Source organism: Impatiens glandulifera, chromosome 6, assembly GCF_907164915.1.
Source record: "Impatiens glandulifera chromosome 6, dImpGla2.1, whole genome shotgun sequence".
In the NCBI taxonomy this organism is placed as follows: domain Eukaryota; kingdom Viridiplantae; phylum Streptophyta; class Magnoliopsida; order Ericales; family Balsaminaceae; genus Impatiens; species Impatiens glandulifera.
Genome location: NC_061867.1, coordinates 51,790,049 through 51,804,636, shown reverse-complemented (window position 1 = coordinate 51,804,636; position 14,588 = coordinate 51,790,049). Strand labels below are relative to the sequence as shown.

Sequence of the window (14,588 nt, the reverse complement as noted above, 5' to 3'; positions counted from 1 at the left end):
TGATAATTGACCATATACATTTATGACCGAAATAGTAAAAACTCGTACAAATCATGGGAGGATACATATAAGAGGCCTATTGAAGATCAAATCAAATAACTCGTTATTCAAAGCATGAAAAATTACTCCAAATCTGATAACTTCGTCTCTTTTGCTGTTAAAAGTTGGACAGAAACGAACTCGAGAAAAACATCATCAACACAATTGGATGATATGAACAACAAACGACCCACCAAAGATTGGAAGAACTATTCGGATTTAAAAAATCCGTGAAAAAAAATTCAATTCGACTAAATAGATGTTGAATCGAATAAAATACAATACTAACTCAAATCTAAGTGGTAAAAGAAAAAAATAGGACACCCTCTAATGTTAGAAAAATCATCGGAAGGGCCAAGAAAAAATGTTTTTCAACTTCTTTAGAAATTTTTCATAGACTCGTTTTACCGATTGTTTGATTGAATGTGTCCTTATTTTCCCAGAAAAGCCATACCCGAAAAAAGAGAAGAAGATAATTCGATTTTATTTTTTTATAAATTCTTGTTTTAAATTATTTCACTACTCTATTTATATCTTTAAAATGTGTATATGCAGTTATAATTAAAATATCACAATAATAAAAAACCAAAACCAGGATAAAAATAATTAACTCCAAAATAAAATCAAATAAAAATAATTTGAACATAAAAAATATTACAATAAACATTCAATTGAGTTATATGAAAAAAAACATTGTATCTTATTATCACACTGTACACATGCAAATCTTCCTATAAATTCCAGTCCAACCAAACCAATATTACATGCAAATCAATATGACACAAAGAAGGCTCTCTTGTCTAATTCTTTTTCCTCTACTTTTCTTCTCATGTCCAATTCTTTCATCGCAATCTTCTCTGCGGACATCAAAGGCTAATTCGACGAGTACAGAAGTGGAGATGCTTATTAAGAGTTTAAACTTGTTACCCGATGCAGTGTCATCATCGTTGGTCGAAGAACGATTCCTCCTCGCAGCCCTTGGTAATCCAGGGACTTCGATTCTGAATGTGGGTCATTACGCTGGCTATTATCGACTTCCTCACTCGATAGATGCAAGGTACATGAGTTTTTTTTTAAATGCAACATTAATTGAACTCCAAATTGGTAGAAATCCAGTTTTATAATATTTGTAATGTATTCAATCATGCATTTACCCTTGTTTGGATTGGGTGATTCAGGATGTTTTACTACTTCTTTGAGTCGAGAAGGGGTATGAGAAATGACCCAGTTGTGATATGGTTGAATGGAGGACCTGGAGCCAGCAGTTCAATTGGTCTGTTTTATGAAAGCGGTCCTTACAAGATTATGAACCAAACTCTTTTCTGGAATGACTTTGGATGGGACCAGGTGTCGAACATAATCTATATCGACCAGCCCATAGGCACCGGTTTCAGCTATAGTTCAGATCACTCTGATATTTGTACCAATCAAGAGTGTGTTAGCAATGACTTATATGACTTCTTGCAGGTCTAATTTCTTATCTAACTTCTAAACAATCAATCAAACAAACTAATCTTATTATTATTATCATATATGTAAGGTATTTTTCCATCAACATCCTCAATATTTGAGGAACGATCTCTACATAACAGGAGAATCATATGCCGGACACTATATCCCTGCCTTAGCCACTCGGATTCGCAATGGAAACAATAACGGAGATGGAGATCACATTAACCTTAAGGTAATATTTATTAATTAATTCATTCATCTTTTTGTTAATAATTTATTTATACAGGGTATTGCTATTGGAAATGGATTGACACATCCTGCAATTCAATACAAGTCATTAATAGATTATGCTTCAAATATGAGACTGGTCACAGAAACTGAAGTCAGACATGTCGCCAAAATGGTACCAGAATGCGAGCAACACATAGCTAGATGCAGTAATATTTATCTTTTTTACAATATATTTATACATAAATATATATTGTTTCAATTTTCATGATCATGTTTTAAAAATAAAATTTAGATGCAAGGATAGGAGGAGAAGGAATCAGCTGTATGGAAGCATTTTTTTCTTGTAATGCCATACTCAAAGGTTTATTGGGATATTATGGTTATAATAGAAATGTAAGGAATGAATGAATGTTACATTTTATTTATTCTTGTTGTAAGTGTAACAATATGGGTGGTGCTTACAGTATTACGACATTCGGAAGGAACGTGTGGGTGAAATGTGTTATGATTTCTCGTATATGGAAAATATGTTAAATAATGCAACGGTTAGAAGATCCCTTGGAGTTGGCAATATTCGGTTTGTATCCCTGAGCGTAACTATTTTTAATGCATTAAAGAATGATTGGATGAGAAATTATGCAGTGCAAATTCCTCCGCTTCTTGAAGATGGAATTAAGGTATTGATATATGCCGGAGAATTTGATCTAATGCTGAATTGGCTTGGTAATGAATTATCAAAACTTTTCTTCTTTATTTCTTGTTAGACCAACTAATTATTAACTCACAATAAAACTATTCCAGGAATCTATAGGTGGGTTACTGAGATGAATTGGTCCGGTCAAAGAAGATTCAATAATAAAAACTTTGTTTCATATGTAGTCGATCATGCAACGAAAGGAGAACTTAAAGAACATGGACTTCTGACATTCCTTAAGGCAAGAAATCAAATATATATATATATATTTAATTACATATTTGAATAATTTGTGTGATTAATCAGGTTCATGACTCGGGACATATGGTTCCTATGGATCAACCGAAAGCGGCATTAAAGATGCTGGAAAGATGGACACAAGGTGGTACCCTTATATCATGAGAATAAGGCGGGCAAAATATTACTTAATTCTTCCAGTCCAATTATGAATATTGAATCTCTTAATTAAGTCTTAAAGCATAATAATAAGTTTGAATCTTAATTTTTTGGGTGTATCAAATTCTTACAATGTTCTCAATTTAATAAAATAAAATAAATGTTTGATTAAAGTTTATATTTAATTGTTTATCTTTGTCTATGGAGGTTTGGCTTAATCTAATTTGTTTGTTTAAGTATTTGACAAAAATAAAATATTATGATTTACTTGTACAATATGAGGATAACAAAGCATAATTTCAAATTGGCTTAGAAAATGCTCGGAACAAAGAAGATAAAAACTTTTAACATAAAACTCATAATGATCTGTCTCATTCTCTCTCAATGATCTCCCCTTTCTGTATCCATGTCGGATCTCTCTTTTAGAAGTTTGGAATTGTCATTTTTCACTATCTCGGTGGAGTTAGAGATCCAATTTTCACGGCGACCACACGCTCCCACGAAAAAATCGGATAAGTTGTTGCATCCTTGTAGCGGCTATCCAAGCCACCAAAAATATAAATTCGGGATCGAAAATGAGTGTTTATATTTATATATAATTATTATTACGTTTTATTATTATTATTTTGATGTTTATATATTTCTATAATTATTTTCACGGTTGTCATTTTAATGTATTTATATGTACTCATATTCAAGTGTGTATAAAAATCAGGAAAAACATTTAATGCAAATAAAATTAGCTTTTAAAAAAATGAAAAATTTATATTTTTTAACTTATAATTTAGAAAAAAAAATCAATGGTTTGAAACTAAAATTAAAATTATTACAAGATAGGATATTAAATCTATTCTATAATATTTTCAAATTATATTTATATTAGATTAATAAAATTATACTATAATATTGAAGAAAATAAAATGGAGAATTATAATAAAACTGAAGGAAACATTACTTATTATCTATTAATTTATTTGAAAAAAATAATATATATTTGAAATATATTAATTTAATTGAGAAGATATCTAGTATTACTCAATTTTTTAAACATTAATTATATATATACTAATTATTTCCATTATTTATACATGTTATCTTCAAATAGAAGAGTTTAGATCATATACAGTGTCGACTCTGCTCTTGGCACAGAGCATCTAATTTCATAAAAATAATTGACTAAAATAATTGACTCAACTCATTAAATCTTCTTTTCAGTCAATCTCATCAATCACATCATTCAATTCATTACTCCAAATACTAAAATACCTATTATTTTAAATTACTATTTATTATTTTTAATACCCTTTAAGTAATTTTACCAAAAATATTCTCACTACCTCAAAATCACCACCAATCATTATTTATTTTCCCCCTCTAGGTTATTACAATAACCTCAATCCGAACAAGGCCTAAATAAGTTCATTTTATTCTAAACATAAATGGTTTTAATTGAGTTGTTAAAAATAAAAAATTTAAAAATTTATTTGATTATTTATTGAAATTTATAAAAAAAAATTATTAAAATTTTAAACTAGCCGAGGAACAAAAGAAAGAAATTAATTTTATTTGATTATATATATATATATATATATATATATATATATATATATATATATATATATATATATATATATATATATATATATATGAAAAGTGATAGGGAGAACAATATTGGTGCACCACTCCCCCCAACGAAGCCCCAGCTGACAGTTAGAGTGGATAAAAATGCCACGGTGGGCTAAAAAAAATCCATCTTAGTTCCCTCTCTTCCTCATTTTTTATTTATGAGTTTTCGCTTCTTCCTTCTTCTGGGGCGATTGCAGCGATTTCTTACGGCTTTCTTCTTCCTTCTTCCGCAACTTCAGACTTCGGTGATTTCTTCTTTCTTCCAATTATCTTCTTTAACAAGTTTGAAAATGGTAAACCTTCAATTCAATGGCAAACAACAATGTTACCGAACAACTAAAACTTTAAAATCATTTTACTTTTTAAGAAAATCAGCTTCCTTTAACTACATCCAAGTCCAACACTAAGGGAATGTAAGTTCCTGAACATGATCATCATGTAGTTACGATTATCCTAAATATGTCCATGTTCAAGAACTAGATTGAATATTTTGAAACTGTTTTTATTTATATTTTTGGTTTCTATTTCCGGTTTCTATATCTGGGTTAGGAGATTTGATGACATGAAATTGTAAGGACACCTAGCAAGGTGTCATAGTAAACCAGATTATAGTGTGTAATTACATGTTAATGATACTTATATAGGATTTTTAGTTATAATTATATAAATTTGTAAATCTAACCAAAGTTACATTTTCAGTTCTATAGGATTTCCAGTTATATAGGACTATAATAGCACCAGCATTCAATTCGTAGTTCTAGACATTTTCAATTATATAGGTCTAGAAAGGACATCAATTGAATTTGCAGTTTTAAAAATTTTCATTTATATAAGTCTAGAAATAAAAACAACATTGAATCATTTATATATGTTCTAGACATTTTCAGAAATGTTAGATTTTGGCCATTATTATGACCATTTTGTCCAGAATATTACCATATTAAGGAATAAGTGGTCCCGATGTTCGAAAAAATTAGTGTTGAACAAGACCATGTTTAGAACCATTTATTTGAAATTTTATGTTAGTTTTCATTACTAATATCATTTTTCTTCTTTGGCTTTATTCGCAATATCGTGTTTATTTTTGGTAGAGTATATAAAATGAACCGTTGTCGACCATCGACGACAGATTTGTCATTGATGGCCATTAATGCTAAAACTCACTCATCTCCATCTCCTACTACACCCTCTTCTCCCTCACCTCTAGCTCCCACCGCACCCTCATCTCCAGCTCCCACCTCACCCTATGTTCCATCTTCTTCAGATCCCTCACCTCCTCCCTCTCTAAAAAAATCCGAGCACAACATTTTTTTGAGTAGGACCTCGTCAAAAGGTTTTTTCAATCTAATAAAACAAATGAAAAAAGAACAAAAAGAGGTCGTGAAGGCCATAAGCTTCGGATGGCTTCTTACACTTGGACTTTCAAAATGTTTGGACGAACTCTCTCGACACCTCGTTAGGTCATTCGAATTCAACAACGATAGTAGTAATTATGATCAACCTACGGAATGACAAGAAAGTAAAAATTGAGGAAGATGATGTTCAGTGCGTACTGGCCATCCCGAGGAGAAACTGAAATTATTGACTCTATTGGAAACGCTATAGAGTTCGTTGAATATGATGAACGGTTGAGGACTTGGAGGAGACGATGGGGAATGAAACAAAATAGTTTCGGTCCTAAAACAATTGTAATTCCAAAGATGATTCTAAACAACAGAGAATCTGACAATAATTTTAAGATAGATGTTGTAGTCTATGTTGTTAGCAACTTTCTCTTTACCTCACAGAATCAAAAGTGCATGTATACACTTACATTCGAAAGCATCAGTAAATTATGTACACTTCTATTATCCAATTTTTGTGCATGCTGGTTTAAAATTCTTAAAATCTATATTTAATGTCAATAATATCTTAAACTTGAATTGATGTCAATTCACAATGAAAGACTTAGTTGAAGCATGCCAGTAGTGGAAGAAGAATGCAACTCGTCATTTCTTTGGATCACATACATTTCTCATTGTAATAATTTTTGTGAGTACTTTAATTCAGTGGTTTATTCAAATATCAATGTAAATGTTCTAACATATTGTTTATTATTTCAGTTGTTCTATATAGATAGGATTACGGTCCCTAAACTCCAACTTCCTTACGAACAACAATTTCTGATATTGTCATATTAGAATGACAATAATCTGAGAAATATGATTCAAATAAAAATTAAACGAGGAGGATTCAGACATGGAAGTGATGTTGGACACCTTCCACTTCCAATCACCTACCAGAATGAGTCTAAGATTGTGGTAGATGAGGTGGAAGATTATCTAGAAGATCATTTTGCAGATTATTTCGAAGATCGTGTTACAGATCATCTAATAGATCAAGTGACAGATCATGTGACAGATAATGTGGAAGGCACTCAGATTGGAGAGGATGAGCCTCATGTATCAACCTCCTCCATCATTAAAAATACATTAGACAATATTTATATATCTACACAGAACATGACTAGATCTGCACAAAATATAGCAAAAGAAACACAAGTGTTGGAAGATATAACAACATCATCACAACAACAGAAGTTCAACTCATCTATCCTATTTGATTCCTCCATCCATGTCTTATATGAGGCTATAGGCACCCCCTGTAGAAGAACCTCAACCCGTAGAGGTTCGAGTTGAAACACCACCCCAAGTGGTGGTGGAGGATGCGAATGTTGCCATAGATCATCAACCTGTAGATGTTCGAGTTGAAACAACGCCCGAAGTGGTCGTGGAGGATGCGATTATTGCCATAGATAATCAACCTGATAAAGTTCGAGTTGAAACACCACCCAAAATGGTGGAGGCTGCGGTTATTGCCATAGATCATCAATCCGAAGTGGTGAAGTTTAAGAGGAAACTTATACTTGAATCATCATCACCCGAAGATTCCTCACAGAGAATAGAGTAATCGATTAAGAAAATCTGGGCAAAAGAACCTCAACCCACAAAGGTTACAAAAGAAGCCCACTCCCACTTAGAACACAATGTAAGAGGAAGAGGAAGTTAGTGATTAAAAATCGGCCAGCGGTTTAAGTTGAAACACCACCACTTCCGGTTGTAAAAGTAGATCCTCAATGCGTAGAGGTTACAAAAGTATCACACTCCCGAGTAGAACACAGCCTAAGAAAATTTAAAAACCTGGGACAACTGTTTGCTCTTCTTACATGGAATTAGTTAGGACTAATTTATCCTCATCGATTTTTCTACAATGAATTTGATCAATAGGCTGCTCATCATAGTTACTGCCTGTCAAAATTATATCATCCACATAAAGAAGCACCACCACCATCTGTCCTTGACTCTTCTTTATAAATAGACTTGAGACCATGTAATGAAGTCACAATCAGGACTTCGATGATCGAACCGTGAAGAAATATATTAGAAAATGAATAGAAAAATTAGAGAATGAAAAACAAACTAGAATGAGATTCTGTCTATTGAATTTATTAGAATAAAAACACGATTACAAACCTTAAATAAAGTAAAGCATAACTAAGATATTAACTAAGAGAAATGAAGAGTCTCATTACTAGAGATAAGACCAAGAGGCTTAGACATTCTAAGAGACTTTTGAATAACAAAAAGATTCCTTAATTATTATTATTATTACTTTAATTTCTAACATTTACAATATAGTTTAATCATTTACTCGTGTTTGGATTGGGCGATTCATGATGTTTTACTTCTTCTTAGAGTCGAGAAGGGGTAGATTGAATGACCCATTTGTTGTTAGGATTTGTATCTCCCAAATCCGACCAGCTTGAAACAATCTGTAAAAATACAAGAAAGAAGAACACAAGAAGACACAGATTTATAGTGGTTCACTCAAATTGAGCTACATCCACTTTAGCCACCATCAGATTTCATATGAAGAAGAAGAATGAATACAGAGTTTTTGTTTCACACTTTATCTCTCTAGAATTATGTCTTAACCATGTAAAATCTTAATAATCACATATTTATAGGGTAAACATTCAGGTAATAAACCTAAATAACTCTTGGTCAGGCTCAAGCTCAAAACCAAATACAAACCCAATAAACTCTAATTAACAATGTAGAGTTTATTATAAGTGTATGCTCCATAACTCAATCGTTGTGATGTGGTTGAATCGAGGACCTGGAGCCAGCAGTTCAATTGGTCTGTTTTATGAAAACGGTCCTTATAAGATTATCAACAGATCTCTTATCTGGAATGACTTTGGTTGGGACCGGGTGACGAACATAATCTATATTGACCAGCCCACAGGCACCGGTTTCATCTATACACCCTGCAATTCAATACAAGTCATTTACAGATTATGCTTCAGATGAGAGATTTGTTGATTATCTTGTAAGGACTGTTTTCTCGAATTCACAATGGAAACTGAAGTCAGATATGTCGCCAAATTAATACCAAAATGCGAGCAAGACATAGCTAGATGTAGTAATCTTCTCTTTTTTTGCAATATATATATATATATATATATATATTGTTTCAATTTTCATGATCATGTTTTAAAAATAAAATGTAGATGAAGGATAGGAGAAGAAGGATGGAGCTGTATGGAAGCATTTTCTTCTTGTACTGCCATATTCAATCTTTTATTGGAACATTATGGTTCTAATAGAAATGTAAGGAATGAATGAATGTCGACACTGGGAAGGAACGTGTGGGTGAAATGTGTTATGATTTCTTGTATATGGAAAAAATGTTAAATAAGGCCACGGTTGGAAATTCCCTTAGAGTTGGGAATATTCAGTTTGTATCCTTGAGTAATATTGTTTATGATACGATGATTAATGATTGGATGATGAATCGTGCAGTGAAAATTCCTCCCTTCTTGAAGAAGATGGAATTAAGGTTTTAATGAAGAATGTATATATTCTCTTCATGAATTGGTTTATTAATGAATTATCAAAACTTTTGTTATTTCTTTCTTATTATATTAAATAATTATTAACTCATAATAAAACTATTCAAGGAATCTATAAGTGGATTACTGAGATGAATTGGTAAGGTAAAAGACAATTAAATAATAGTTAGATATCTAGATATCTTGTATTTAAGTTACATAATATATATATAATAGGCCTAGTTCGGATTGGGGTTTTGAAAAAACTTAGAGGGAGAAAAAAATAATAATTGGTGATGATTTTGAGGAGATGATTATTTTTGATAAAAATACTTAAAAAGTATTAATATATAAATAAAATAAAAATAATAATTTAAAATATAGGGTATTTTAGTATATGAAATTAGTGATGTGATGGTTGATAAATGATTGATTGAAAAATGATTTATAATTAGGTACAAATGAGATAACTATAACTAATACATGGAACACTATATTTAAAAATAATATATCTTAAGGAAGAAAACTAAGAACTAGGTATACAACAACAAATACTTACCGTATACTCAATTGGAACTAAAATTACAATTTCTAGGTCTAATCATCCAAGCCATTGCTCTGATACTATGAACTTTATCTTCTGTCTCTCTTTATCCCTCTAGTAGACCATTCTCTCGCACCGATCACAACTTAGGACTTCTATACTTCTCTAGAAGACTCTTCTCTCTACAAATCTATGGAAAAAAGAAAGACGGTATTATGTAAGTAGGTTATCGTAGAGAAGATATAAAGTTAAGAATGATGGTTGAAAATGAAGAGTCATTATGATAATTAAAAATGAGGGTTTTAATTCGGGATGTTATATTGTAACGGAAAAATTGATAGAAGGGCCTTTAGTGACCCTTTTTGATAGTTTGAGGGTCATTGGTGACATTTCAAAGAGTTTAAGGGGTAATTTATTTTAAAAAATAATTTGAGTGCTAAACGTAAGCGATGGAAGTAATTTGAGGGCTACCTAGGTAATTTGCCCATAATAATATTAAAGTATCATCCCTTCTTTCATTTTTCTTCACCAAATTTATACACAAAATATTTTTGAAAACATAATAAAAATTATGTTCATTTTATTTTATTTTTAGGTATTTTGGGATATTTATTTAATTATTTTAGGCTATAAATTACACATAATTTATGTCTAAAATTATAATTAAATCATTTAAACCCCTATTTGGGTTTATTTTGGGTAAAATGAATAAAATATTTTAATCCCAAATTATTTTTGATTTTTGATTAATTTTTCTAATAAAGATTTAATTATCATAATAATAAATCCTAATTTAACTTTGATCTCCCATTTGGATTATTTTGAATTTTTCAAATTCAAAATATTATTTTAAAATTATAAATTGGGGTATATTAAATTTTCATGCTTATAAATTTGATTGAATATTTTAAAATAATCTATTTATGCAAAGTTCAAAGTTTGCATTAAACATAAGATAAATAAGGAAAACAGACATTATGGATTCTTACTTTTTTTTTTTTATAAACTCAATTAAAGTGAATTATGACCAAAAAATATAATCCCCACTTTTAGTCTAGCGGCAACAAGAGGTGAATATTCTCACCCTAAGATTCTGAGTTTGAGTCCGTTAGATGGCAAATTCTGAGTTTGAGTCCAAAAAATATAATCCCCATTTATTTATTTTTAAATGGTTAAGTGTGTATGTAGGCTACATGCTTAATCTGTTGTCCCATTTTTTTACCAACAAATATAAACGCGATAGAAGGACCCTATTTATAGACAACTCAAATAAAACTAAATTAGTCACAGAGGCTCGATAAGCTAGGGCCGTGAAGAAAAGTTTTTGGCTTTTAGATTATTAAGATTTTGGAAAGATCTAGATTAAAAATTCTAAGCATTATATTAGAGGTTATGATTTATATAAATAGTTATCCTAGGTTAATTAGAAGGGAGTTAGAGAGGAAGTTAGTGAAATTTGAGTTGTAGGTCGTCGTAAAAATCCTCAAATTGTATAGGAGCTCTCAAAGATTGAGATTTTGGAATAAGAATATGCTAGAAGGTCTTAGAAAGTTTTCTACATTACTTGTAAGGATCAATTTTACCTATAATCGAGAACTTGATTGAATTTGGTTCTGAAGTTCTTGAGTTCATAACTGTCTCATTTCTTCGCAGTTCTTCAATCTGTTTGCTCTAAGATGATCTAGGAATGATTTAGGAACTATATAATATATCAGAACTATAACGAATCATCACAATCAAATTTGAATTTCCGTTGAAAAATTTAAATTCTCTCCTTCAAGCATAAGTTTGAAATAGATGATTTAGAATCATTTATAATCGATTTGGAAACCTTTTGTGGAAGAAAATCACTGTTGTGTTGAAGTTTGAGCACATGTACAAAATTCTTGAAAAAATGGTTAATTATTTCTTAAGTGTTAGCTAGAGTTATCTAACAATTCTTGTGATAATCTGAGATCGTTGTTATCTTCTTAGGATGATTCTAGGTTGATTAGAGTAGGAATTCATGTTTGTGAGAATTGATAATATGCTGGTCACCTTCTTTATTGCTCCGGTGAAGCTCTTGCTTAGGCCATAGGACAAATTTGGCCTTCTAACTTACTCATGCAATTTCTAAATCAATTACTGAGTTCCGTTTGTGGCATTAGAAATCTTTATAATCAATCCAATCTAATGTTAGGCAGAATATTTGGATAAAATTTGAAACTCCAGCTTGATTCCTAGCCATTGTTGGATGTTGTGATTATGTTCTTGAATGGGATTTGATCACCATCCCTTTCTATCTCATGTATATGCCTTACCAATTATGACTTTATGTTATCTAAGCCAACTTTAGAGGTAAAAACATCTCTAAATAGTATTTTGAGGTTGGTTTGATTTTAGACCTTTGGCCATTTCGATTTCATTAGCCATTATTTATGCATAAATAATTTATAAAATCTAAAAAATAATTGAATGACATAATATAATTATTCTAATAAAAAATTAATAAAAATTCAATTTCGGACATGTTCACATTTGTGCTTCCTTTAAGCCCTCTCGTTATTAATGTTTTGTCAAGTACATTATATTCAGGGTCGGATCTATGTAGGGGCTCGGGTGGGCTGAAGTCCACCCCTAAGAAAAAAAATTTACGGTGAAAATGTGACATTAATCCCTATTTTCTTTTATAAAAATTCAATAGAATTTACTATTTTGTTTATTTAATTATTAAAAAATGGTAAAACTCACCTTTATTTACCTGTTTTATCAAAAAAAATCTCGTTTTATATTTTAGCCCACCATAATTTTTTTAAGCCCACCCCACTACCGAATCTTGGGTCTGTCATAATTATAATGTTAGTCTTGTCTAAAGCTAAAAACACCATAGACATCTTAAAGGAATAAAATAAGCGTAGTCTTTTTAGATTTAGGCTATATTCTTAGATGAATAACTCAGGTTTGGAAGCAAAATAAAAGTGTAATAAATTTCACTGTCAAATGTTTTGTAGTATAGACTCTCCATTTGGAAGGGCATGTGGGTCATAGGGACAAAGGTCCTTTAACTAAGTGTTGAGCCCAAAAGAATTTTTAAAAAATTATTTCTTATTTCTCTCGGAGCAAACTAAGTTGCGACTTTTAAAATGAGCCAAAATCATGTCTATCTTTCTCATCTCAATTTAAGACGAGATGATTCTTTAGAGAGTCGATCTAGTTTAATTTTACGAGATTCAAGAGAAAGATAAGCCCCATAACTTAACAATGTAATCGACTAAACATTTTCTAAAAAGTGTATAGGGCAGACCAATTTCGGATCGTATATACCATCCTTAAAGACAGGGTAAAAATGTTTTAAGATCGCAAACTTTTTAAATAAGTTGAAAAAGAAGACCTACAAATTGTTTATGGTCACAGAGAAAAAAAATTATCTTGGTTAAAAGTATTATTTTATTATTTTGAATTTTATTAAAATTGTTCAAGATATTTTAAATGCATAAATAACAAAAATAAATAAAATTATAAATAAAATACAAAGATAGCTTAAAGTTCCAATCTTATTTAATAAAAAATATATAAATTTAACCCAGTAATAGTTTTTTATTATATTGTAAAATATTTGAGTTTTTTAATATTAACCATAATATATATTATATATTTCAATCATTGAATGATGTGAGTCATGTGACTTTGATTTTTTAATAAATTAAATATAATTAATTACTTGATAAAATAAATTATTAATAATATTTATTAATATATATTTTTATAAAAACCACTTACATTATATTTATTTATACGATATATATACTTTTTTATTAACAAAAAATAATTAAATTTTCATATATATTTTGTTCTTATTTTATCTATTTTATAATACAAAAATAATTTACATATTATTGTGTTAGTATAAAAAAATTATTTTTATTATGTATTTTTTTTTTTTTAGATTCACAATATCTAATTAGATTTAATTATTTATTTAATTTTGAGAAAAACAAAGAATTTATAAATTTTCTAAATCATGTGAGATAACAATAAATATTTTCATATCCTATTATTTTTATATATATAATTAATCGTGTCTATTTATTTTGTAAATTATTTTAAAATCCAGAAAGAATAAACTGCATATTGCTTATTGTTTGCCTAAATTAAATTTGAGTATATTTGTATTGAAAGTTAAGCAATCTGCTCAATGAAATGGATTATATTAATGTTTTGGGTGAAAGTATATAAAATTGAGATTACAACCTAAAAGTATATTTTATTTAAATTAATATGTTTTAAAAAACTTATTTCTTATTAAATCAATTAGAGTTACTTATAAAAAAAATTAATTAGTAAATAATAGAAAATAAAACTACAAAATCAATATGTTATAAATATTAAAATATAATAATAATTAACAAAATTAAAATTTCTAATAGAAATGATTCAACAATAATACAATTTAATGAGGTCACAACAAGAACGAACTTATTTGAGTTCCTAAACAATGAGTGTTGAAATATAGCTAATTAAATTAACCGATAAAACAGCATTAGTTGCCCAGAGGAGCCTAGAAAATAATTTGATTTTTTTTTATAAATTCTTGTTTTAAATTATTTTCACTACTCTATCTATATCTTTATAATATGTATAAACAATTATAATTAAAATATCACAATAATAAAAAACCAAGATAAATAAATTCTTAAGTTCTTGAATATAGAACTAATTCCAAAATAAAATCAAATAAAAAGAATTTGAGCATA

General features: G+C 29.5%; 1 protein-coding gene across 1 annotated transcript; it reads left to right on the top strand.

Annotated features, from left to right (window-relative positions):
- The first annotated feature begins 815 nt into the window (after positions 1–815).
- Positions 816–2,818, top strand: LOC124943824 (serine carboxypeptidase-like). Its single transcript, XM_047484293.1, has 8 exons — positions 816–1,096; positions 1,218–1,506; positions 1,580–1,723; positions 1,778–1,928; positions 2,027–2,115; positions 2,187–2,445; positions 2,524–2,657; positions 2,723–2,818. The coding sequence occupies exons 1-8, from the start codon at positions 816–818 to the stop codon at positions 2,816–2,818; spliced, it is 1,443 nt and encodes a 480-aa protein (XP_047340249.1).
- The last annotated feature ends 11,770 nt before the right edge of the window (positions 2,819–14,588 follow it).

What these genes read in the sequence shown, in the direction of transcription:
- LOC124943824 (XM_047484293.1), top strand. Translation starts at nt 816, where the DNA reads ATGACACAAAGAAGGCTCTCTTGTCTAATTCTTTTTCCTCTACTTTTC. An exon ending in GCAACACATAGCTAGATGCA is followed by an intron (nt 1,929 to 2,026) that starts GTAATATTTATC and finishes ATGCAAGGATAG; the next exon opens with GAGGAGAAGGAATCAGCTGT. An exon ending in ATTATGGTTATAATAGAAAT is followed by an intron (nt 2,116 to 2,186) that starts GTAAGGAATGAA and finishes TGGTGCTTACAG; the next exon opens with TATTACGACATTCGGAAGGA.